The sequence below is a fragment of the Mus caroli genome, chromosome 2, assembly GCF_900094665.2.
Source record: "Mus caroli chromosome 2, CAROLI_EIJ_v1.1, whole genome shotgun sequence".
In the NCBI taxonomy this organism is placed as follows: Eukaryota; Metazoa; Chordata; class Mammalia; order Rodentia; family Muridae; genus Mus; species Mus caroli.
The window spans coordinates 33,850,973-33,877,639 of record NC_034571.1 but is presented as its reverse complement, the minus strand read 5'-3'; the positions used below and the strand labels follow the sequence as shown (position 1 = coordinate 33,877,639).

General features: G+C 43.0%; 1 protein-coding gene across 8 annotated transcripts in view; it reads left to right on the top strand.

Annotated features, from left to right (window-relative positions):
* Window positions 1-26,667, top strand: part of Dennd1a (DENN domain containing 1A) — a 474,661-nt gene that overhangs the window by 285,533 nt on the left and 162,461 nt on the right. For all 8 annotated transcript variants that reach the window (XM_029474571.1, XM_021183620.1, XM_029474570.1 and 5 more), the window contains 2 exons: window positions 1,083-1,128; window positions 22,708-22,809. In XM_029474571.1, the coding sequence (XP_029330431.1) occupies window positions 1,083-1,128; window positions 22,708-22,809 (148 nt within the window). The remainder of the gene's footprint in view (window positions 1-1,082; window positions 1,129-22,707; window positions 22,810-26,667) is intronic.

The following is a 26,667-nucleotide window of genomic DNA, read 5'->3' as shown; positions in this document are numbered from 1 at the left end:
TACAAGTTGTGCTGGAGCAATGGTGGTGCAGAACTTGTGGGATTGGCCTGCTCATGACTGGTACAACTTGAGGCCCACTCCAGGAGAGGGAGCCTATGCCTGACACTGTTTGGATGGCCAGGAACCAAAGGCAGGACAGCCCAGAGACCCAGGATAGAACCAAACACTACTGGTTCCTTTCCCTTTCCCTTTCCCTTTCCCTTTCCCTTTCCCTTTCCCTTTCCCTTTCCCTTTCCCTTTCCCTTTCCCTTTGCTTTGCTTTACTTTGCTTCCTTCCTTCCTTTCTAGAAGAGAAACAAGAATTGAATTGATCTGGGGGAGAGGCGAGGTGATAGGGAACTGGGAAGAGTGGAGGGAAGGGACTCTTCAGTCGGAATGTAATATATGGGAGGAATAAAGGTGTAAAATGAAAGGAAAAGAAACTAAAAAATAAATATGTACAGAGAGATAGAGAGAAAGAGAGATAGAGAATACAAAATGCCCGATTTTAGAACCTCTGGACTTGCTTCTGCTCAGCAAAGGAAGTGAAGGTCTCTGTTGTCCAGTTACCCAGCTACATGTGTGCCATGGCATTTAGCTGTATGTGTGCCATGGCATACAAAAGCTTGCTGGATGCTTTCCAAACATTAACCTGTATGCCTTCATTGTACTCTCTATGCAACCTTCACTTTTTTCCATTATAATTGTTGATACCATAGTTCCCATTAGTATCAGGACCTCTGTACTGTGTGTGTTCATCTCCATCTAGTAACAGTAGTTGGGGTTGAGCCAAGAATCCCATTTTAAAGATAAGGTGACTGAGACCAGAAAGCTGCCTAGCTGCTGTTTGGGGTTGATAGCTGACAAAAAGGTTGATGCTCTTCCTGCTACCATGCCATTCCCAGTGTTGCCTGCATTTTTAAATTCTTTGACGTTTCTAGGCTTGGAAACAAAATGTCACATTAAGATTTTTGTTGTGAAAGGAAATGTAACTGTGCATACGTTTATTAAAACAGCTTTTCTCTAAATAGTGAACCATCTGTAATTTTCTGTCGGAAGCAACAGACATTAAAGCAGCTGTGTGTCTCTGTTTCTCTTCACAGTGCTCCCATGCCCTACCTCATAGGAATCCATTTAAGTTTAATGGAGGTAAGTGGGCTTTTTCCTCCCTGGTCCCTGATGTGGGCTTTGGTTTTGCTTTGTGTAGCAGAAAAATGGGATCTCAGGATGTGTAGCTCTGTACACAGGAGCAGCTGAAGCAACTGCTCATGCGCATCCCCCTGTCCTTCTCCATGCACAAACCCCATCCATCAACCTAGACCCTTCAGACTGTCTCCTGCATTCTGGGCTTCTCTGCTTTGGTTGAAGATGGTGGATTTTCCCCTGGGTGAATAAGAGAGGGTAGGGAGGTAGGAAAAAAGATACCATTTGGGCTTGGATAAGGTTTGTTTGGAAAGGATTTATTTGTTTTTCATGATGACATTTATTCTAAGTCACTGTAACAGTGTTACATTTTCACGGTAGGAAATGTGGTACAAATGATTTATAGAAGTTATGAAGAAGAAAATTAAAATTAGCCACATTGCCATTATTCCTGAATGAACTACTGTTAGCATTTTACTATTCTTCCCTCTAGTCTTTATTCTATAGATATTTATCTCATATAATGTTGTCTTTACCTATCAGTGTTATAATGTGAGAATCCCTGCCTTTTTTATCCACCCTCAGTAACAACTGTTTTCCATTTGTTCCCTGTTATTCCTACAACTTAACCACTTTTCTGCCATTGAGCACGTAGATTGCCAGATGATTTTTTCACTATTATAAATAGCACTTCAACAAACATCTTTATGCATAAGGCTTTATCTTCATTTTTTTTCTGCATTATATCCCTAGTGCAGAATCCCTAAAGCAGAACTGCTTGGTCAAAGCTCTGAGTCTGCTGCCAGATTGCTTTCCGCATGGCTGTACTAATCATACACAGTGCTTTCAGTGGACTTCCTATGCTTTTGTTCATGCCCTTGGTTTGTAGAGTAGACCTCCAAGGTTTTTTTTTTTTTTTTCCCTTCTTGGGGAAAGGACAGACATTAGTACCGCCCAGGGCAGGGTGTGGCTAGTTAGCTTTCGTGTGTGACACAGTGTGAGCTCTAGGAGGAAGTTCCCAGCCTCGCCTGCCATGGTGCTTAGCATGTCTTAAAGGAAATGCTACTTTTCTTCTGTTCCTTTCATTTCACGTTGACGACGAGGACCACCTGCTTCGCCGCTAACTGTTGCACGCTCTGCTATTGTGCTTACAAAAATGAAACGAGTTGGTTATCGAAAAACCTGTTTGTTTGACATTGAGAATCTTGATCAAAATAGACCACAGAAATCTGCTCAAATTTCTAATTTGACAGGATGGCCATGTGGCTCCTACATTCTGTTAACAGTCCCTCCCTGTCATCACCCAGCCCTAAGCACATACAGTACACAGTTTATGGACTATCTTGGATGATGTATTTAGATCAGACTGAAGAGATTGCTTGTATGTTTTACCTTTGTTAAGTGTGGGGGGTCTATTCAAAGCTCCCATAAAAAAAATTAAAAGTAAATCCTTTCTAATGGACCTTTCATGCCAACTGCTTTAGAGTTTAAAGCACTAAAGACTATTGGGTCTATCAGTGTTTGCAGTTCCCTCCTGCTTCCCCTCCTGCCTTCAAGTCTGCTTTGTCATAGGCTTTTCCAGACCCTTCTTGTGTCCCGGTACCTTCAGCATTCTCCAAAGTATCTAGTCTTGGCTTGCTTTTCTTCTCTATGTGCCCGCCAGCCATCTTGTTCAAGGCTCTTTCTTCAGCCCTGAGTCAAGTCAGTGACACTGCTCTGTGATGGTAACACTGCCTGCTCTGCTCCATCTCTCTCTCTCTCTCTCTCTCTCTCTCTCATTTCAGGTCCCCACTGATTTCAAGATCCCCTGAACCTGAGCTGTCTCAGTCTTTCTCCAACAGTTTATTATTTGAGTACACACATTCTGAACACCCAGCTCCCTTCTGATGTCCCCAGTTCCTTGAAAGGTATTGCCTGCAGATGCCCCAAAGTTGAGGCACAAGCATTCTCGATAAATACTCACAAGTCTCTATATAAAGCATCTCCAATCTTGTTCCTTTCCCACTGCCTTCCTTGGCTCTTTTCCTTAGCTTTCTTGGATTCTTACAAAGCCCTATTTGCTGATTTGATAGCAAAATGTGGGCCTTGTGTGTTCCAAGAATTGTGCTAAGTCCTAGAGGTACAAAAATGAGAATAAGGTTTAGTTCTTAGTCCCCCTATGGTGGCAGTTGTCATGTGGATTGCCAGATGTGGTCACTACAGCACACCTTCCATTCTCATACTGTATTGCCCCCCAAGTTTCCCATGGCTTCTCCACTGTTGTCAAGCCTTCTACCCTGTTACTGTAAGAATGCATATGAGCCAGTGCTTGTACTAAATAGACCCTGTACATCCCCCATAGAAGTCCTGCCCTTCTTTGGCAATTATAGAAAGCATTCTATCATGTTCATCTTCTACTTGTGGGGTCTCTTACTCTATTCTACTCTTACTCTAAACAATAGCTATTTGTTTCCAAGCCTCACAGTGTGTCCTATGGAATGTGAATTCCATGAGAGCAAAGACAGCCTCATCTTCTATGGTAGCCTTAGCTTCTTTAGCAGGGTGCCAAGTAGGTGGTATTGTCTGAAGACATAGCTTTCTAAGAAGTGTACAGTTAGTTCTTGAGGAGCTGTAACTGAGCATACGTTAAAAGTCTTCCAGCAGGCATCAATGTTTGCAGGTCACCAGTGCCATCATTGCTCATAGAAAACCAGGCCACTGGCACCTATAAACCCGAAGCTATTGTGGACAGAGACCCAAAGATCATGGGGTCTTGCTGGTTTCTGGCCAATCTTTGTGTTATGTGAGAGATCCAGTTTCAGTGGAAGAAGATGGAGAATGATAGAGCAGGTACCTAACATCTTCCTCAGGCTTCCACACATAGGTATAGGCCCTCTTACCTGTGGGCACATGTGTGCACGTACTCAAAAGAGGGGTTTAAAATTTGTTTAACTTTATTTGACTTTAAGTAATACAGAACAAGCCTTTTTGGATAGTAAACAATTTGTACACAATGCAGAGTATGCTAAAGTTTGAAGCACTTAGGTGAATAGGTACCAGTTGTTCTGGGCAGTCTTTAAAGGGCTTTAGGTGAGAAGGTTCAGGAAGCAGTGGCCCTGCTGTGCTGAACTCAGATGTGGGTCAGCACCAAAAGAAAAACAAAATTGGAAGTTGTTCCAGCCTCCAGGTAGTTTTCTAAGCCCTAACAAAAATGTTTGCTGTGAGCATTGCCCCTACCCCTACCACACTTCTTTCTCTGGGTCTCCTGGACTTCAGCATAGGCTCAGGGTCCTATTGTGCATGCTTGCTGGACTTACATAGCTCTGACATGGCCTTCAGTGCTGCAGCATGTCCTGAGATTTTCCTGAAGGTCTCCAGTACCAAGGGAGGAGTGTGGCCTGGAGGCCGAGTAGCTCTGTAAGGAAGGGGCTGGGGAGGCCCAGCTCCTCACTACACTAGTTTTCTTACTGGCAATTCAGCAAAAGGCTTATTTTTGACTGGCTTGTTATTTTTTCTTGAAAGCTATAGGCACCTTATTATGCCTTTGCATATGTGCCAGGATTTTTTAAACTTCAAATGAATGTGGCAGATGTTCATAAAAGTTTAGAAAAAGCTACCATAGGAAGACTTTTTAACCATTTTTATGACACTCAAATTTGTGCACAAAAAGAAACATAAATTATAACCTAGTATTCTCATTGGAAGGAAGGTTATTTTGAGGAAAGACCTACTTCTAGTCTTCAAGATTGAGCAAGATGCCATTGCTGTTTGCTAAATGGTAACCTTGTCACTATAAAGAGTCCACTTTCCTTCCAAACTGACAAGTTTATAGCTGTTCTTCTTTCCTCTCCCTCCTTCTGCCTCTTGATATTCTTTCTCTCATTTAAGCAATTGGAGGCTAGTGGCAAATGAGCAGAATAGCCGAGGGTATTGGCATAGGCCTAACTGCTTCTTGGAGAGAATGATCATGTTAGTTGGCAGCTAGGAAATCCCAAAACATGGCCAGATTACACACTGACTATTTCCTTTCATTCAACTGATCTCAATTTAGTTCAAGACACATTTATTCAGTCCCCCTTCTGCGCCATATCTGGTAGCAGGTGCCAGGTCATGTCTTGTAGATGATGCTTCTTCTATTTGTAAATGAAGAGCTTTCTCACATGCTTCAAAACGGTGCTCTGTGCAAACCTTAAAGTCAGATGAGGAGGGGTGCAGCTAGAGGGTAGAATGGTAGAATGGTCGGGAAAGTGGAGGGAAAGGTGATAACAGAGTCCTGTTTCTGAAGAAAGGCTAAGACTAGCTTGTAATTGAGACCTTGCTGTATGCAGAGGTGGGGTGTTTGGGATGTAGGTCCTGAAGTCTGGCTGTCCTACTTCCTGCTCAGGTGATCTTGGGCAAGGATATCAAATAATGAGCCTCTTGTCTTCTCACCTGCACACTGAGGAATCATTGGAAAGATCTGGTGAGGCAGTATGGGGCCCAGCACATAAAGAACTCCATGGAGTCAGCAACCATGGCTGCCTTGTTTTGTTCAGTGGCCTCAGAGTCATTTATATTGCTAAGCTGGTGGCTTTGAAATCATTATATGTGAACTCTTATGTTCCCCAGAGAAACAGTTATAGCAAAATTGTCGTGCAACTGCTCAGTGCCCCCTGGTTTGCATTGGCCCAGGGTTGGGAATAACACTTCATAAGATGCAATCAGTGTCCTTTCAGACCCCTGTCTGATCTTGCATTTGACTCTTGTGTTTGTTTTTGTTTTTTTCTTAAAAAGTTCTGGCACTATATTATGGCTCTGTGTCAGTGCTAGATTTCTTGAACGCACAGGAGGTGAAGGTGGCAATTGTGATATTTCATCTCTCTGGATCTTACTTTCTTCATCTAGGATAGCAGATTCCTGTAGATGTTCAGCATGTACCATGGTCTGGCCTGTGCATGGCCCTTTCCATGGTAAGGCAATGAGAAGCTGTTATATTCCAGGTCTGTATATAATAGTGACTGTGCCTAGTCTCTACCTTCTTGGAGGTTTTTCTGGAGCAGATGCAGACAGGTCGAAGTTAACAGTGAATTTAGGATGATACCAGCTGTGGTAGTAAGCCACTGGTCCTAGACTATCGGGCTTAAGGCAACACTTCTCAGATAAGAAATTTGGAAGCTGAAGCCCAACCAGTGAGTAGACCAGGCCCAGGAAAGCCAGAAGCACAGGGAGCCAACCACATCAGCAGAGCCTGGAGTGGGACCAGGGCTTTGCAGCACCATGAGGAGTTCCATGGTAGCAGGAGCATGAAGTGGGAGGCCATCTATCCATTCACAGCCTTGTAAGCTGCGTTAAAGAGTCTGAACTTTATGGGGCAACAGAGAGCCATTGAAGGGTGTAAATAGGGGAGGGACATGGTCAGGCCTTCTCCTTGTAGGTCATTAGAACCAGTCCTGCCATATAAAATGCTTGGAAACTGCTTCACACTGTTAATAAAGTAAATTGATATTTGTAAAAGATCAAGGTAATTCTTAAGGAAATTAGACACCAAAACCCTGTGTATAAAATTCAGATGTGTTAGCATCCCTAACCCATGCTTCTAAATGGATTCCTTTACTACCAGGCCACAGCTGAGGTGTTTGTAGTGATAGTTTGCTTGAAGAGTTTAAACACCACTGTTACTCAATGTTGTCTGCATCTCTCTGGCTGTTATTGCTAGTGTTTTGGCTTTTACTTTGCTGCTTTAAAGCAATCCTCCTGCCTCAGCCTCTCACATTCTGGAATCAAAGGCATGGGCCACTATACTTCACTTCAAGTGTTTTTATGCATCAAATATCCATGCTCCACCCTAGTTTGAAATTACAAATTTAGATGATGTCCTCAGTGATAGTTCTCAGCCATAGGAATGGGGAACATGAGATCCAGGACCAAGCTGTATATGCCTAGCAAGAAGGAAGAAGAAGGAAGGAGAAGGAAGAAGGAAGGAGAAGGAGGAAGGAGGAAAGAGGAGGAGGATGAGGAGGAGGAAGAAGAGGAAGAAGAAGAAGAAGAAGAAGAAGAAGAAGAAGAAGAAGAAGAAGAAGAAGAAGAAGAAGAAGAAGAAGAAGAAAAAGAAAAAAAGAAAGAGAGAGAGAAAGAAGAAAGAAGAAGAAAGAAGCAGCAGCAGTATATGATGGCTACTCAGGGCAAACAGCTGGGCTTCCAGTAATCTTACTTCTTTCTGCTGGCCATTCTGCCAATGGCTCCTAGGAGCCTGGTTCTACAAATTCACCAAGGCATCTTTCTGAGGAAAGAATCTAAACTGTCAGGTCCAAGCTTGTCTTGATCTTTGGAATGCAGAGGCCACATTGTCTGTGTCTGCAGTGAAGTTCTTGGTTCACTCTTGGGCTTTGACACAAAATAATGGGATTCTCTTCTAGACACTTTTTTGGGTTATTATGCATTACAAAGAGCCTGGGTGTCTGTTGTTTAAGTTGGCAGTATTTTACCTAGTTTTTCCTTTTCATGTTTTTCATGGAATACCGAGTCTTTAATCCTTTGTTCACATTTATTTGTTTATTTATTACTTATTTTTAAACCATTCAGTACTGAGAAAAGCTGAGTGTCTCTTGTTAACCATTGAAGCATTCAGCTGCTTTCCAGGATTCCACATGTAGACAGAGGCACAGTGTAGTCTATATAAAACTCTGAGCCATAATCTTGTGCAAGTACAAATGGTGGCTTGTGTATGTGTGTCCTTTCTCACAATCATAGAAAAATACCATTGGAAGTTGATTGTTGGGACAATAAGAAAGCAAAGTTTGCATGAAAAAAAGTCTTATTTGGGGGATACAGTCACAGGTTCATGAAGAGGATCTAATCAGGAGAGGGGGTTGGCAGCAGCTACAATGTCCCAAGTCTTTGAGTTACCATAAACTGGGATGTAAGTTATTACACACGGGGCAGGGGGTGAGTTATTAATCACACACTAGGGACTGTATCTCCTTTCCCTTGGGAACATGGTTCACCCTTCTACAAAATACACCCTGCAAGAGGAGGAGTGAAGGCCTTAAATTAAATGATTCCCTGCAAAAAATGGGTCTGTCCACCCCCAGCTACCCCTCTGTGCCATGTCCCACAAGGCTGGGTGGGTTAGGCCTGGCCCTGTCCCACACTTAAGTCGACCTTTTCATCTTAGTACCTCACTCTGGGTGACCTGAGAGGAAATCATGGGACCCACTTCCTTTCTCTCCAGGGCTCCTTGTCTCATCTGTAGAAATGCAGTAGCATCTCAAAGCTTTGTGAGAATTAACTAGATTAATGAATGTGAAGAGCTTGTTCTAAGTATTCAGTCAGCTGTTCATAGTTGGATAGTACAAATGTAAGAGGCAAAGGTTAGATGATTGAAACCCTAGAGATTGGTTGATTTTGTAAAGAAAGAAGTAATTGAACAGTGGTATGGCAATGCTCAAATTTCCTTAAAATGCCATCAGCACCACCATGGAATAAGGAATTCAGAGCACAAGCACACAGGTTTTGTTCGCCTAGGGTATCAAAAGAGATCTAGTTCAGTGGGTGGGTTTCCCCCTGGAAACTATCTTCTCTTCACAGTGGCATCTGCCTTTAATATACCACTTAGCCTATGTTGAGATGAGTTCATAGAAAACAGCTTAAAGCCTCCATGGTACTTTGTGTAATCAAAGGGAGCAAGTACTTCTGACAAAGGAAAGGGTCTCCTAAAGTCCTGCCATTCTCAGTTTAATTCTTGGTGGTTGAGTGTCAGTCATAATGTAGAGCAATGAGCAATCATGCAGCAGTGGATAATGCTTTTGTTTTCCAGGGTTTTTTTTTTCCTTTCATCTCTTAGTCCACCATTATAAGCAAGGCCCATTCAACAATGTTAAAATTGACTTTAGAGGAAACTCCAAGTTAATAAACCCTTACCAAGAGATGCTTAAATGAAGCAAGTTCTCATCAGATGAAGGTAAGAAGTGGGCTGCAGGAGCCCTGGGACAGAGTAAAAAGAGCCCTGCAGATTTGAATCCAACTCTCTTCTAGGACAAAAGCCTTCTAACCAGGTTCTTGGTTTTTTTTTGTTTGTTTGTTTTTTGGTTTTTTGGTTTTTTGAGACAGGGTTTCTCTGTATAGCCCTGGCTGTCCTGGAACTCACTCTGTAGACCAGGTTGGCCTCGAACTCAGAAATCCACCTGCCTCTGCCTCCCAAGTGCTGGGATTAAAGGCATGTGCCACCACCGCCCGGCTTCAGGTTCTTGTTTAAAATAGGAATCAGATTAACAGGGGAAAGGTATGAGTCATTTTCACAATCTGTCCCCTAAGTGCAAAATGCTTTTAATCCTGGCTTCTTTGCAGATGCCTCTTAGAAACAAATAATAGGTGAGTTAGATCTACTAATGTGTACAATGCTTCAGCTTCCTGGTCACTGCTTTAAAAAGGGCTTCTGGCTGTGTTAAGATGGCCCTTTAAAGCTTACCCTTGTATAAGTAGATTCCTCACTTCACAGAAATCTTTAATGAGAAGCAAGTGAAGAAATGTGTGTACACCATATCCATCACATGATAGGTGCAAAACAAATGGAAGTGACTACCAGTATTTTGTAGCTGTGGAATGGAATACTTTCTTTAAAGAAAGAGTCACTTTTAACTGAGGCCAGCCTCATGGGCCTGAGGACTTCTTTTCATAAAATCCTTGGGGGTGATTGGGGTATACCCTGATGGGAGTGTTTCGATGGCAGTGATGATTGAAGAGAGACTCCCTTGGCCTAGGCAAATCCCACTTGGGATCTGGACACATGTGGTTCTATTTAACACCATGCTCAGCAGCTCATGGTACGAATTTGTGACCATCAGGCATTTACTGTTGATATGTGAGGTCACCACAGTAGGGGTGTTTGTCAACCAAATTAAACTTCCTCTTAATGACCTAAAATAATTGATTCGGAAGGCATTTAAATGGGCCAGGGCAATGTGTAAGCAAGCTGAAATCTGGCATTTTCTGCACAAATTACTATGTGTCATTTGGCTTGTGTTTTGCTTTTGTTGAGAATAATGTGGATGGACTGTGGCTTTTGGAGCAGTAGTTGAGCCAGATTTGAATCCCAGCTCCAGTATTGTCTCTATAACTAGTACAGGTCACTCATGCCATTGTGCACCTTCAGACCCCCATCAGCTAAATGCAGGCATCTACTCAAAGAGTGGCCATTAAGTCTCAGGCACACAAGCAAGCTCTCACTCAATGGCAAATATTATTACTGAGTATTTTTAATAATTTGTACCAAGTGGCCCAGCTGTACTGAATAACTACATCTCACCTACTCCTTGCTAACCACTCTCTCCATAATCTGTTGTCTGTAGTAAACAAATAAAAACAGTGAATAAAACTGAAATGGTAAACTTCTTTCTCCCTATTGTTTGGTTCTCAGTTTAGCTCAAGATTAATCTAAAGTTGAAGAGAAAGATTTAGGCTATGAAAGGATCTTCCATAAGCTGTACATTAACTAAGCATAGGCCTTGGCGGGGAAAGCTTGGGGCATCATCCTGTGTTTGTATGAATACTGGGCTTTGGCTTGACGCTTGAGTGTGCTACCATTAAGTCTTGTTGGAAGCCACCAACACCCCCAGGGTATTTCCTGATAAAATGCTTTGCTCCATAAACCAGTACCTTAAAGAAACTAAAAGGACCAGATTGAGGCTCATAGATACTTCTCCAGCCCATGCCAAGTCCCAGTGCCCAGCAGCCAGCCCTGGGAAAGGTCTTCTTCAGTGTGTGTCTGCAAAGATTCTTCACTGACCAAATGAGTTAAATTGTGAAGCTTGATAGGCACTACCCATCCCTAGCTTTAGGAGAGAGAGAGAGAGAGAGAGAGAGAGAGAGAGAGAGAGAGAGAGAGAGAGAGAGGGGAGAGAGAGAGAGAGAGAGGCTATGATTTTTGGAAGTCATCCCAATTTTTAAAAATAAGAGAATTTGGACATTTTGGCATATGGGGTTTTTTAAATGAAATTTCATGGAACTGAAAACAGTCAATTTTAGGTTTCCAAAAATTGTTTTGATTTTCGTTGGTATAAATTTGCTGCACATGGTTTTGGGGGAAGTTCTAAGAGATACATTTAGGACTTAAGGGCTGGGTTTTTTTTCCCCTTTCTTTTTTTCTTTCTATTTTTAGATTTAGTTTTAAAAGGTGAGTTGTTGTATTTTGGGGGCGGGGATGGGTTGCAGGAGGGCAGAGTTTCACTTTTATGGACAGTTTCTGGAAATGATAGCCATTACCCATTGCTGAGCAGTGGCCACAGCACATGCTTTCAGCACAACTGGACCCTGACTGTCCAATCCTCTTCTCCCACCTAGGAGCAGAGTGTTCCATTAGCCGCAGCTGCCGGTGATCAGCGCGTGTGAGTCACCTGTATAGGGTCAGGCTTATTGCATGGCAAGGATCAACAGTGTCGGAAGAGAGGGAGATGCCCAGGAGGGGCTTCAGGCCACCTGCTGTGAGAGGATCAAAGGGTTGAAAGGTCAGAGGGCACAACTCCCTTAACCATATCTGTCTGTGCAATAGCTGTTTCAGATTGTAAATCTTAGCGATTTCATTAAGTCCTCCTGGCTGCTACTGGGGCATTGAAATAATAAAATTTTATATCTGCTGCCTTTCCTGCCTCTGGCAGCCAGACTGATACATTCTGTACAAGGTAGATGTCTTATGAAAACCTTTCCTAGAGTGATCAGAGCAGCACTAATGAACCCTCATTCTGGGAAGTTGGGGTTCCCAGACCTCGTCCTTTGCAAATGGTTGTTTTAAAGGGAAAACAGTTTCCACAAAGGCCATGCAGCATTCTTTTGTTTTTACAGAATACCTTTCCTCCAGAAAGCAGATGCCCAGACCTTCTCTCTTGCCACATGCTTCCTTAAGCTCTCAGGAGGTGATGTGGGCTCAGTCAGCCCAGCTGCGTATTACACAGCCTTGTCATGGTGTATATGACCATGATCCTCACTGGTCAGCTCTTGACATCTAGTGATGTCCTTCTTCCCACCCAGCAGAGCATTGTTGTATTTTTTTGAGCCATGTCTCCTAAATATGATTTCCAGCTATTTTTCCTACATCTTCAAAGTACTGTGGATCTTCAGGGTTCGGAGAAATCACAGCACTGGCCATCCCTTAACTACCCACATATTTAAGGCCACCTATAGTTTGTTTGCAAAGTTAAGAGATTTTCATGATGAAGGTGGTGTTTCTGAAATTCCAAGGGCTCCTTTTCATGGGAGATCAGTTCCCTCTGATTAAGTCCGTAATTCTCACTAAGCCATGTTTATGGGGGCAATAAACAATGTTTCAGCATGCTTGTTAAATTGGGTCTCCAACCTCTCCACTCTTTAAAAATTGACATTTCAAATAAAAGGCAGGTGGAGATGGGAGTTGGGGTTTGCTGCACTTAGTGATGAATGAATGATGGCCAGTGGCAGTTGAGTAGAGGGAGTGGGGCCTTGTTTTATGGTAGGGAGGCCCCAACCATTTTGGGATTAGGGGTCCACATCCTCTTACACTCCTGGTGAAGCTCCTAAATCCATTCCTCGTTGTTTCAAATTGGATGGGTGCTGTTATGAAGTAGCAGATAGATACATTACAAACTCACTGTTTAATTTTCCTAACAAGTCTGTTCTGGTATTGATAGCTCTGTTTTCCAGGTGATAAAGTTTACACACAGAGGGGTTATGTCGCTTGTCCAAAGTCACACAGTGAAAGACAAGGATTTGAGCCATGTTGCTACTCTGTATGAAATATTTTAACATGCAAAAGCAGATATTATACTAATCTTAATTTAGGGCCACTTACCTATTTAGCAACCTATCTGTGGTGGCCACAAGAGATAGGTATGATGCAGCTACTGTCCTCAGTGTTTGCTCAGCACCAGCTGTGTCATCTTATAATAAATGGCCCAGGCTCTATGTGGGACATTCCCAAGCTCAGTCACTTATTTTAGAACTTTAGTTTGTTGTTTATGAATTGAGACCCCAATGCCTACTGCACAAGGATATGGGAAGGAAGACTTTAAATTAGACTATAATATAAAGCCATTTTCTAGGTGCAGGTCTGTATGGAAAAGGGTGGGTTAAAACCATAATTTTAAGGGGCTATAATCAAGCACATGAAGAACACCATGGGAAGTATCACTGAATCTGTTGTCCCTTGTACTTGACTAAGGAGTTGGAGACCATAACTTGTTATAGGAGCTAGAGTCAGGAAGAGTTCCTAGAAAAGCAGGGAGGAGGCAGGCTGTCTCACTAAATACTCTCTCCCCAGTCCCACCAACAGAAAAAGGGAATAAAGAATGTCAGTTTCTTGACTCTTACATGAAAGTCTCCAGCAGTGATGGAGTAAAGGGTATGAAGTCTCACTCTCTACTCCACTGTATAGAGGCTGCTTTGGGATAGACTTGAAGATTGTGGCTTAAGGAGAAATGGCAGAACTCAGCTTAAAGGGGAGAGGGCCTACTAATATTGAACTGGTTGTCTCTGGAGAGAACTTGTGCATTTGTCAGTGATCCCCTCAGTCTTGTTTCCCAGCCCACAAAGAGGGGAGCCAGAGCTGTGTGCCTTGTCTAGAGGTAGCAGGTGAAAAGCTGAAACACCAACCTTGGGGCTTTCTGGCTACCCACACAGGCTCCAGGTACCTGTGGATATTCTACTGAGGCAAGGTCTACTCTATATCAGATTTTCCTAGGGCCCATCACAAAGGAGGCCAACAGCCCCTGAAGTTCAGAGATCATGGTATAATTGTCCCTGAGTTCTTTTAGTCCAACAGCTCTTGTGAATGACTAACCAATGTGAGTGGCCACTCAGAAGAGGCCCCACTGGAGAGCAGGCCCTCTGCTGGTCTGGGATGAGGTCTCAAGCTGGGTTAATGAGCATCAGTGCTTACTACCATGTGAGGTGGGGTGGCCCTGACCTGGGAGTGTTTGCCCCACTTCCCTCCCCTGCCAAGCTTCTGTTTCTATTTAAAGCATGCTGGGAAATTCCAGTGGGTTCTTAAGGCTCTCTGAGCTGTGGACTTAGATTTTAATTTTGTGGGGCAGGAAGGAGTCCGTCAGTGACTCCTGGTTCCAAAGCAAAGCTACCACGTTTATCAACTGCTTGGCAGCTTGGTGACCTCTGGGGCAGAGAAAGGGAAGAAACGTGTCACATTTCCTTTATTCGTACCTAAGATTTCAGGAGAATCAAGAGCTTAGGTTCCCATTTGCCTCTCCTCTTCCCATCTATACTTGCCTCTTTCCTCTTCTTTGCTTTCCTCCTAGGAGGCCACCGGATCCCCAAGCTGTTCTTTGTTATGTGCTCATATATATGCGCATGCATTTGGCTACATTTTATATGTGCTGAGTAGTACAAAGAACACTGCAACCATGTGCTTCTAACAACACAGCCATACTATTTCATCTCTTTAGCCTTGGTTTTCTCATCTATCAAATGGGTTTGATATTCCAGCAAAAACTCTTGAGGTCTATTATATTTGTCAGAAAAATCAGTTGTGTCAGAGTAAGTAGGGAGTGATGTAGGTATGTTGTGGTTCAGCTGTGTTCAAAGCTGAATCCCATGCTTCTGAGCTATGTGTTTTTACTCTCAGACCCTCAGTATCCCTCTTTGTCATATAAGGGTATCTGAGACTAAGATGATATACACAAAGGGTTGGGCCACACAAGTGCACAACGAGTAGCTATCATTGTGTTGCTGCAGACATTAGTCAGAGGTGATGGATACAGAATGCATAGGAGCTTCTGTCACTTGCCAGTTCCTCAAGATTTGCTGTGACCTTCAAGTTCTGTAATCCCAGGCATCCAATTAACAGGAGAAATGACTACATAAAACCCAGAAGTAGTCACTCAGTATAAATTTTTGATAACAAACTATTGAGATGTCATTTGGGTTTAATTTTAACTATATCCTCTACCTTCAAAATTAAAAACAAACAAACAAAAAAATGCAACCTACTATTGAAAAGACTTGCTTGAGAGGGCATCTTAGCTGAGCAGGAGGCAAGTCAGTTACCCTTTCCCAAAGGGATGAACTGAGTGAGCCATGATGGCCATGGTAATGAGGATATGAGTTCAACAAAACAGTGTGTTTCTGGGTTGTGGTAGTACACGCCTTTAATGCCAACACTCCAGAGACAGAGGCAGCTGGATCTCTTTATGTCGAAGCTAGCCTTGTCTACATAGTGAATTCCTGGATAGCCAAGCCTACATAGAGAAACCCTGTCTGGAAATAACAAACAAACAAACAAACAAAGCATAGTATGTCAGGAACGACTTGGTGGATAAAAGCAGTTGCTGTGCAAGCCTGAGATTCTGAGTTTAATCCCGGAGTCCACATGGCAGAAGGAAAGAGCTACCCTCCAGGGTTGGCCTCCAAATGCTGATCCATGGCATACATACATACAACAACAATAATAGTAAACAAGGGCTGGTGAGATGGCTCAGCAGGTAAGAGCACCCGACTGCTCTTCCGAAGGTCCTGAGTTCAAATCCCAGCAACCACATGGTGGCTCACAACCATCCATAACAAGATCTGACTCCCTCTTCTGGTGTGTCTGAAGACAGCTACAGTGTACTTACATATAATAAATAAATAAATCTTTAAAAAAAATAATAGTAAACAAGATAAAAAAGAAAAACCTAGTTCCATCCTGCACACCTCCCCCACCCCCAGTTATCCCATGTTGGGCTCTTTGGTGCTGCCACCGGGAGCCTGTGCAGAGTAGATGTCCAAAATTATTCTGGTCATGACTGACAACACAGACACAAAATACATATTTGTTCTTTTTAAAATGCACTTATGATCATATGTAGCAAGTCTCTATGTACCTATATTACAGATGACACGGGATTCAACTATTTTTAAAAAGCCTGTCCTAGGCCCCTAAGATCCAGACCAGCCTCTCTTGTTCCTGCTGCTGCTCCTCTATCCTACTGCTGCCTCACACCAGGCTATCTTGGGAACATGAGAGTGTCTCGGTAGAACCCCAGTCAATCTCTGCTTTACACCTCTCTGAAGGAAGGCAGGATAGCCTAAAGATATAGGTATCTGTCTTTGCCTACATGTTTTCTGACAGTATAGTGTACTATCTATCAAATTATTAATAGAATTATTTTATTTTTATAGCAAGGACAGTTTAGTAACTAGTACTAAATATACCAGGCACTATCCTAAATATCATAATACATATTTACTCATTTAATTCTCAAAATGAGCTGGTGGGACTATGTTACTAATTTTTGCTAATGTATGAGATTTAATGGGGAAAGTGTACCTGTCCTAAGTATATGGTAAGTCTATGATGGGGACACAACATGTACCCACTACTCTGATGGAGAGATGGCATTACAACGCCAGCAGCTCTACCCAGCCTCCTCTAGCCTCCTGGTAACCACTGTCCTAGATGTGGGTATCACTTCTTCATTGAGTACCAATTCAACAGATACAAGGGCTAAGAGACTTGCCCACAGCATGGAAGCTGAATTGGAGCTCAGATACAGTGTAGCCTCAGAGCATGAGCCAGAGCCAGGAAAACAGGCTACTGGGAGTCTTAATTTTAATAGCATAAAATCATGACAGTAGAGTCTTACTAGTGTCTATCTTCCTCAGAAAATATGCTTAACTCTGTTTCCTCAGAACTGTAACCCCCCCTTATTGGCATACTTGTCAAGTCACAAGGAGAGAAACTTTCTAAAGTAGCTCATGTGCTGGTCCTTAGTACAGTCAGACCTGGTGCTGAGCTCCTAACACACATGCTGCACTAGCCACAACACAGCTGGACAGCTCAGGAGAACTTACTGGAAGTCACAGTCCTGATGCAAGGCTTGGATGAAGTGGTCTGATTCCAAGACCTGCTATCTTCATTTCTGAGTTAATGCCTGCTGTCTCTGTCCACTGTGAATTCATCCTGTGCTAATTAATCATGGTAATTTTACATGGTTGTTATCATTGCCATCATCATTGTTATTCCCATTGCACTTCCTGGAGCAGACTCCAGTTTGCTTACAGTGGGTTCACATTGACATCTGCTGTAAGTCTGGACTCCCAGTAGAATGGAGCCAGTCACAGCTGGTCTGCTCTTTCCCCAGCTAAGGAATATGTGCCTGTGTCAGACTCTGTGTTACACACTGCAGACCAATGAACTAGGGTCCTGCCACAAAGGTGGCCCTGGTATAAGAATGACCCCCAACACCTCCATCCTGGTGCAGGAGCACTGCTGTCCATTGCAGTCCATCAGAGGAAACTGACTTGATTAGAGCTGGGCCTTGCTCCTCAACTTGCAGTCAGTTGGCTTCCCGTGCCAGCACTGCTATCTATATTCGAGCATTTACATCTCTCCATTCTATGAAGAACCACCATTTCCTCTTAATCTTATATGGCCATGCTGTGATTCCTGCCATTTCATCAACTGCCCAATTCCCTTCCCATGCATTAGGCATTTAGACACAAGAGGGCATAAGAGGGCACAAGATCCGAAAAATTTTTTAAAGCTCTCACATTGATGTAAAGGGCTCCGGAGTCAAAGTCTTCAGGGTGGCCTTGGAAAGTGCCTCCTTGTCCTGAGGACCCATTCACAATCATGCACCCAATCCTGTCTTTCCTACTGTGAGTTTATTCTCTCTTCTGCATATCATTCTAATGAGTTTATCAGCTACGCTGAGGTATAGTTCATGTCAACAAACCATCTATTTAAAGTAATGGTTCAATGAATTTTAACAGTTTTGAAGCCACCACCATAATAAAGATTTGGCACATTCTTATCACTCCCAAAAGAACATTAGTTTTTAACTTAGCAAACACTTACCTTGCACTTCCTGTGTGCCATGCACTAAATACTTTTAAAATGTTAGCCCATTTAATACTCATAGCAAGCTGATAGGATAGTATCTTTATGTGAACCCAGAAGAAAGAAAAACAGGAAGGCACGGGAAGATTGACTTGGCCAGGTTGGTATAGCTGGTGTGGTTAGATAGAACTCAGCAGATTAGATGTGCAATCTGTGCTGCTCACCTATGGGTTCTGAGCCTTCTCTCTCCCATCCCCCACCTTCATTCATTTATTCATTCACTCATTTAAGAATTGCCTGCTTGTGGGCCAAATACTGGGGTAGAAACTAAAGTAGGAAACCCAGAGACAGGGCAGAGGATCAGTGAGTAAGTACTATATAGGTAAACCTCGATCAGTGTGTTGTTCTGATTGTGGGAAGCTAGGTCCTAATAACAGCACTATGCAACAGGCTCTCAGAGTCCCTGAGCCCAGAGTCATCAAGTTCTGGAAATCATGCAGAAACTCTTTACCAGACATCAGCATCTCTAAATACCACTATGAGTTTCTTTCTTTCCTTTGAAAAAAAAATTCACTTTTCTTTCTTTTTTTTTAAAGATTTATTTATTTATTATATGTAAATACACTGTAGCTGTCTTCAGACACTCCAGAAGAGAGCATCAGATTTTGTTACAGATGGATGTGAGCCACCATGTGGTTGCTGGGATTTGAACTCAGGATCTTCGGAAGAGCAGTCAGCCCTCTTATCTGCTGAGCCATCTTACCAACCCCACAATGAGTTTCTTAATCAGGGTTTCTGTTGCTGCAACAAAACACTATGACTAAAAAGTAAGAGAGGGTCTATTGACTTGAAGAAGGGAGGGTCTATTCACCTTACACTTCTAGATCATAGTCCACTATTAAAGGAAGTCAGAACAGGTACTCAAGCAAGTCAGGAACCTGGAGGCAGGAGCTGATGCTGAAGCTGTGGAAGGGTGCTGCTTACTGGCTTGTTTTTATGGCTTACTCAGCCTGCTTTCTTATGACACTCAGGATGACCAGCCCAGCAGTGGTGCCACCCACAATGGACTGGGCCCTCCCCCATCAATCACTAAATAAGAAAATGCCTTACAGGCTTGCCTGCCTGATCTTATGAAGAGCATTTCATTTGTTTGTTTTTTGTTGTTTTGTTTTTTGTTTTTTGAGACAGGGTTTTTTGTATGTCCTGGAACTAGCACTGTAGCCCAGGCTGGCATCAAACTCACAGAAATCCACCTGTCTCTGCTTCCTGGGTGCTGGGATTAAATGCAGTCACTACCACCACCATCACCCATCATGAAGGCATTACTTAATTAAGGTTCCCTCCCTATCCAGTGACTCTGGCTTGTGTTGAGTTGACATAAAATTAAACAGCACAATGAGCATACAGCTAGTATTGTCCTGTTCTCTTTTCCTAACTGGGAACCTGGAAGATTTATAATGTTCTGTCTAGTACAGTGCTAAAGGTGACTCTGAGAAAACTGGTGTCCTCTTGGCTACTTGTGAGCTTCTCATGTGCTGTAAGTTGTCCCTTGCCTGGCCCAAAGAAAGGGGTCAAGCTAAGACTGTGACAAAAGTACACAGGAAAGACATCTTAATATTTTAATGAATAATATTAATTGAGTGCTGCTGTTTTTGTGTTTCTAGATTTTAAAAATAAAATGTCATTTGGACAATGTATATCAATGTTATTTGAGGGGGTTTTTTTGTTGTTGCTTTTTCCCCCTTCCCGTTCTGAGGAGAAGCCTATGGAGTCTGGTGGGGGAAGGGTTTGCAGCTGGCAGGAGCCTTGGCATATGCTGTAACTAAAAAGAGAGGGAATGTGTTGGTGGGACAAGCTACCGGAGAGCTGTCTCGGTGTGCTGCGGTACTCGTAAGTGTTCTAATTGGGAAGGATTTTTGGAGGACTATTTTGACATCTGCTCATGTCTTTGCTGATTTTTCTTCACTTAGAGTAGGAAACACAAGCTGTGGATAAAATGGCTTTAAAATAATTAGAAGAAAAGATATCTCTCCAAGTTGAATTCACCAGGGACACTTCTTAAGGAATGGGAACTAAAATCCACTTCTAGGAATCTGTCCTGAAGCACAGAACTTCCAGCCTTCAGACTTTATGACCATGTGATATATATTAATGTCTTAAACACTTGAGGTAATTTTCAGCCAAGTGGCCTTGGTTGAGTTTGCTTCCATGTAGCAGAACACTCTGGAGCAATTAGTAACTGTCACTTAGCTTTTAATGAAGTGGAGCATTGCTTATGCTGTAATCAACATGAAAAACCAAGGGGGGTGGGGGGGAGGCAGTGCAAAGGATTTAGAGCAGAGGTAGGAAGAAGAAACGCAAAAGGGAATAGTTTAGAGTGATGGCTCCAAATGGTAAGCTCCGGCTCTCTGTAGAGGAAGCATATGTAATTTTTATATTACAAAAGGCAAGTCTGGTTTCGCACAACAGAAAGCAGGCCAGCCCAGAGAGTCAGCTGTGACTGCCCACATGTAAAGGTGCTCAGTATGAATCCTGGGATTCTGGATCCATGAATCTGCTCTCTTCAGAAAAGTGTTAGAGTTAGACTTACCACAACCAGGACTGCTATCCTCCCTAGCTATGTGGCATATTAGGCAGTTTGCTTTGTCTTTGAGCCTCCACCTTTGCCTTGAAGATAATAGGCTCTTGTCAGCATGATGTTGAAGAGAAGTGAGCTAACACACTCAGGAACCATCCTTCTCCACCAACACTCGCAACCACAGCCTTTCAGGAGAGAGCACCCTCTAGCCAAGATGCCTGTGATTCTTTCCTTGGGAACTATGAGCTTCAGGAAGCCCCTTGAGCCCATGCCAGCCTCTTTAGAAGAGGCCTTGCCACCGGCAGGGCAGCATTGTCCCATGAGAGGAAACTGCCAACCCAGCTCCTGCCTGGAGCCTAGTGCTAGGGACAATTTGGTTACTAAGGGGACCCTGGCCTGCTAAGTCAAGAAAGGAGGCCAGGGTTTTTCCTCTTCTTCAGCCTGCTGCCATTGTTGAAAAAGTAAACACTCCACACAGCTTAACGGGCAAGTCCTCCAGCCAGGAGTGGAAGGAAATCAAAAGCCTATTCCAGCCCAGCCTCATAGAGCCCACAAGGGCTGGTCTGTGCTGCTGAGGCAGCTCTGGGAACACAGAGAGAAGGCCCAATTCTGACCCACTCTCAACAACCACTCACAGAACCTTTAAGCCCAGGACTGCTCTCCAGTGGCCATTGCCTCCTGCCCCTTCTGTTTGGAGCTATTGGGAGGGTCAGATGAGGCAAGGCAAGAGATACTGGGGTATAGTGGTCCTCAGCTCAGTACCTGCAGCCTGGTGTCCCTCATCTATGCTCTCTGATCCTACCTCTGATGATAATCATCAGCCTTTGAAGTAAGAGCCAAGATGTTGCTTCCAATAGGCTGCAGCTCTTCTGTCAACACATATTAAAAAGTAATAACTGCCATGTATAAGACCTCCTGAGTGCCTAGCCCAGGGCATGTATGAACTCTGCTCTTTATAACAGCCTAGAACAGTATTTCTCAGCCTGTGGGTCATGACCACTTTGGCAAACTTCTGTCTTCAAAAAAATATTTATATTAAGATTCATAACAGTAGCAAAGTTACAGTCATGAAGTAGCAACAAAAATAATCATATGGTTGGGGTCACCACAACATGAAGAGTCACAGCACTAGGACCGTTGAGAACCATTTGTCTAGAGGGGACTGGTAAGAAGTGAAGAGCACATCTATTCTAGTTTCACAGATAAAGCCACTCAGTCAGATGTGCCACTGTAAACAAGCTTCATCACTTCATGGAGCCTCCCTTTCTTATCTCTGAAATGAGTGGTAACATCACTCCTTCCAGCTCCTAATGGAAAAGAAAACACCAGTGGAGCAGGCATTTGTGAACTCTGAAATGTGTGTGTCTTTAGTGGCAGAGATGATTGTGGTTGACCTTCATGTAACTTCCTTATGATAAGGTTGCTAAGTCCTGAAGTCCTCTGTCTCAGTGTGCTCCTCTGCAAACAGGACCTGTGCTTGCTAAGTCACAGTTCTACATAGCGCTCAGCAGCTGTGTTATTAACATCATCTTATTTGCACCCAGCCTGCGAATAAAGCAGCAGTTAATAGAACGGTGGGCTTCAGAAGAGAGAGGAGATACATCTGTTGAACCTCTCTGGTTCTCCACCAATGGAAAGTACTTAGTAAATGCTTGCAAGATGATGCATAGGCTCCTGGAAACGTCTATAGCAGGAGTTAGAGACTTTGTTACATGGAAAGATTCTAGGATTCAGTTTCTTGCGGATTTTTTTTAATCAGCTGTTAATGACCTGTTCTTTTATCAACTGTTTAAAAGTCTCTGACAAGCATAAGCTATCCCCCCGATAGGAAAATCTTTGAAATGTTTATTTAGGTACCTTGATGTCATAGAAGCTAGGATCAGAATATCAGCAACAATTTTCATATATACACATATATATATACACACACACACTGTGTGTGTGTGTTTACACATACATTTAAAATGACAACAGAGTGTCATTTTTCTAGCTGTTTGGCTTAAGGAATGTTACCTAGCCTCTGTGAAATGGCTTTTACCCCTGAGATTTATTGGTGGAAGGGGCAGGTGATGATGCAAATCAGAGAATTTTTATGATAGTTAAAAGAACAACAAAGATGAACCATGTATTTCTGGGCTATGGCAGAGAATGTCATTATTCAGCAGTGCTATTCTTCCCTAAAGAAGCCCAAGGGGAAGTAACCTATGTCCTGGTGGCAGTTGCAGTGATTCTGGATTTTCTTTGCTTGCAGAAGGTCAGAAACATGGCCCTAGATGATGTTGTGATCTTGAACGTGGACACCAACACCCTGGAAACTCCTTTTGATGACCTCCAGAGCCTCCCAAATGATGTGGTAGGTACCATGTGTGAGTTCTGACTCTGAGTGCTTGGGTTGTGATTCTGGGGCTAGGAGAGGTGGGAAGACAGTGTGGTTCAGGGCCTAGTGTGCATTACGGTAGCAGTGGACACTGTTCAATGACACTGTTAAAAACATCTCCTTACACTGCAGGACTTCCTGAGGATGGCAAACAGCAAGGTGCCCTTTTAATGTAACAAAGTGGCTATGAAGATGGAAAGTAACTTGAGTAAATTATTTTCCCCTCTTGGCCTCAGTTTCCTACCTTGAAAGAAAAATGCCAGGAAGGTGCATTGGCAGATGTGTGACAACAATAACAAAAGCAAAGGTGAAACATTAACCTCAAGAGGGCTGACATACATGCAGTTGGGATCCTGAAAAGTGAGGAAAGCTGGGGAGACAGAAATAAGTGTAAAGAGTTTATAGTCAGCTTTCAAAGGTTCTGATGAAAGTGAGAAGTCAAGAGCTCTGGGAAGCTCAGTGAATGTGATGGTTTGTATGAAATGTCCCTCACAAGTCTCAGCATTTGAACACACAGTCCCCACTAGGTGGCTGTTTGAAGGGATTAGGTGTGGCTTGACTGAAGGAAGTATGTCATTTGGGGCAGGTTTCAAAAAACTGGCACCATTTCATGTTGGTTCTCTGTGCCTCGTACTTGTGGATCAAGATGTGAGCTCTCAGCTGCTTGTCCACCTGACCTGCCTGCTACCATGCCTTCACTCCTCCACATAGCCTAACTCTCAGAACCACAAACCCAGTTAAACTGTCATTTATAGATTATCTTTGTCATAATGTTTGATGACAGCAAAAGAAGTGTAACTAAGACAGAGAGCCTGAACTGAACAAAATCCACACAGTGGCACATTGTGATGGTCTCTCAGAGCCGGTGAGGCAAGCTCAAGGTTAGCTAGAGAAAAGGGGGGAAAGTTTCTAAGAGAAAGAAGTAGTACCAGCAGGCTTTTTGTCAGGAACTATGTAAACCAGAACATTGTGGAATAATATTTTTTAAGTGATAAAAGACAAGTTTTCTTTTCTCTTTTCTTTGTTTTTGTTTTGTTTAGTTTTGTTTTTGGAAACAGGGTTTCTCTGTGTAGCCCTGGCTGTCCTGGAACTCGCTCTGTAGACCAGGCTGGCCTCAAACTCAGAGATCCACCAGCCTCTGCCTCTTAAGTGCTGGCATTACCACCACTCATTGAAAGACAAGTTTTCAATCTTAGTACTCTATCCACTAAAAGTGTGCTTTCAAAGATGAAGGCAAACTTTTTAAAACATTTTTTCAGTTTAAAAAATACCGAGAGAAGTACATGTCATCAGATCTGAGCTATAAGATATGTCAAAGGAAGCTCTTGGGTGGTGGGTGCTAACGTAAGGAAGCATATATGACAGATGAATGAAGATAGCCAGAAACAGTAAATGTGTAGGTCAATGTAAGATGTGTATCAAGTACTCAAGTAAAAATAATAGCGATATAGTATCTGTTACTGCATAAACAGAAGTAAAGCACACAACAGCACGTTCACAAAGTAGAGCATGGGGGTGTGCTTCACTGGTTGTTAGGTTCTGTAGAAACTGTTGTGATGTTGTTGGAACATGGCTGGTATCAAGTCAAAGATGTATATTTTTAGCTCAGAAACCACCAGAGGAAAAAGAAGACAGGTTCATAAAACTAGCCAACCAGCCGGGAGGTGGTGGCACATGCCTTTAATCCCAGCACGTTGGGAGGCAGAGGCAGGCAGATTTCTGAGTTCAAGGCCAGCCTGGTCTACAGAATGAGTTCCAGGATAGCCAGGGCTACACAGAGAAACCCTGTCTCAGAAAACCAAAACAAAACAAAACAAAACAAAACAAAACAAAAAAACAAAACTAGCCAACCAATGCTAAGTGTACAGCATGTTTTCCAAGAAGAATAAAAGAAGCACCTTAGCCCAGGGGGTGGGGGTGGCAGTGGCAGTGGTGGTAGCAGCACTCAGTAGGCAAAGACAGGCAGATCTCTGTGAGTTAGAGGCCAGCAAGGTCTACAGAGTGAGTTCCAGGACAGCCCAGGTTACACAGAGAAACTGAAGGACCTGTTTACACAAGACACCCCAAGACTAAGTTTTCACCACAAAGGAGATTTATTTGTCCCAAAGGGACAAAAGGCAAGGAAGACATTAGAGAATGACACAGAGGGGAAAGGAACAAGGCAGAGGGCAATGGATGTTTGTGCCAGAGGGACAAAGAACTGCCTCTGAATAGACAGGTGACAGACATGGCCCATAGGCAAATGGCAGTTTATAAAGGTAAAAGGGGAAACCCCATGTTAGAGTGAGGCTTTAATTTTCATTGACATACTGATTAGAGCAGCCAATGGGGGGCTTTTTGATTGCTGGACTTCAATACTTTAATAGCCAGACCTTGGTAGTTGGCTTCAAAGGAAGTGTCCAAATAAGGGAATGGACCATGCAGAGCTAGCTTTAGGAATGTCATCTAATGATTTTTAGCAAGGCAGAGGGAATGGGGGAGAAGGAAAAGGCCTGCCAGAGCCATGTATGTCATACTCAGGATGGATAGAGTCCCTTCAGAAACGCTGTCTCAAAAACAACAACAACAAAATCACACACAAATGGAATCAATAGTAGGATGGTGGGTTTATCTTGCTATTGGCAGTAGCATTAAACATGCCTTTTATGAATTACTTTTCTTGTTACTGTGACAAAATTCCTGACAGAATCAACTTAATGGAGTTAAAATTTATTCTGGTTCATGGTTTCAGAGGGCTACTCTTCATAATGACTGGAAAAGCAAAACAATATGCCTTGAGTCAGATGTGTGGGCTAGTCCTCTAAACATGAGCCTATGAATGACACTCCAGATTGGAACCACACCACACATCTAAATATTCCATTCAAGCAGTTAATTACTTCGGGTTGTATACCATCTATAAAAATCTCTGTGTCTATGATATGTGTATTTGTTTGCACATGTACTTGTTTATGCATACACATGAAGGATAAAGTTCAGTGTTGAGTATCTTTCCATCAATGGCTTTCCACCTCTTAAGATTTTATTTTAAATGTATGTGATTTTTGCCTGCATGTATGAAGTTATACCTTCTGCTGTAGTTCCCAAAGAGGCCAAAAAAGTTGCTCCATCACCTGGAACTAGAGTTACAGACAGTGGTTAAGTTGTTGTGTGGGTGCTAGGAATCAAATTCAGGTCCTGTGGAAGAACAGACAGTGCTTTTAGCTACTGAGCTATCTCTCTAGCCCCGACTTTATTTTTGTGAGACAGGGTTGTCACTCAATCTGAAGGTCACTGATTCAGCTAGACTGGCTGGCCAGTGAGCTCCAGAGATTCACCAGTCTCTGCACTCTCAGTATGTCTGTTGCCACATCCAACTTTTATTTTAAGTACTAGGATCCAAACTTAAGTCATCATGCTTGCTTATTGAGTCATTTCCCCAACTCCATGAATTCCTCTTTCAATATAAAGATTAAGATTAAAAAGTGAAAGAATCGGACTGGAGAGATAGCTTAGCAGTTAAGAGAGCTGTTTCATGCTACTCAACCATGAATCAGGGTTTGGATCTTGGCACCATCACCCACATCAGGCAGCTCACAAACGTCTGTAACTTCAGCTCCAAGGGACTGTGGGTACCCATGCAAAAACATGTACATAACACAGACAGGCCACATTAATAAAATAAAAATTCTTAAGTAAACAAATGGAAAAACACATACCATGTAGACACTAATCAAAAGACAGTTGAGAAGAAGAAACCAGTCTCCCATACAAAGGAAAGGCAAGGAATATCTGACAGTGCTCTTCTTTCCAGGAGGGCATTCACACTTACATGTAGGCTTAAGCCATTTGCTT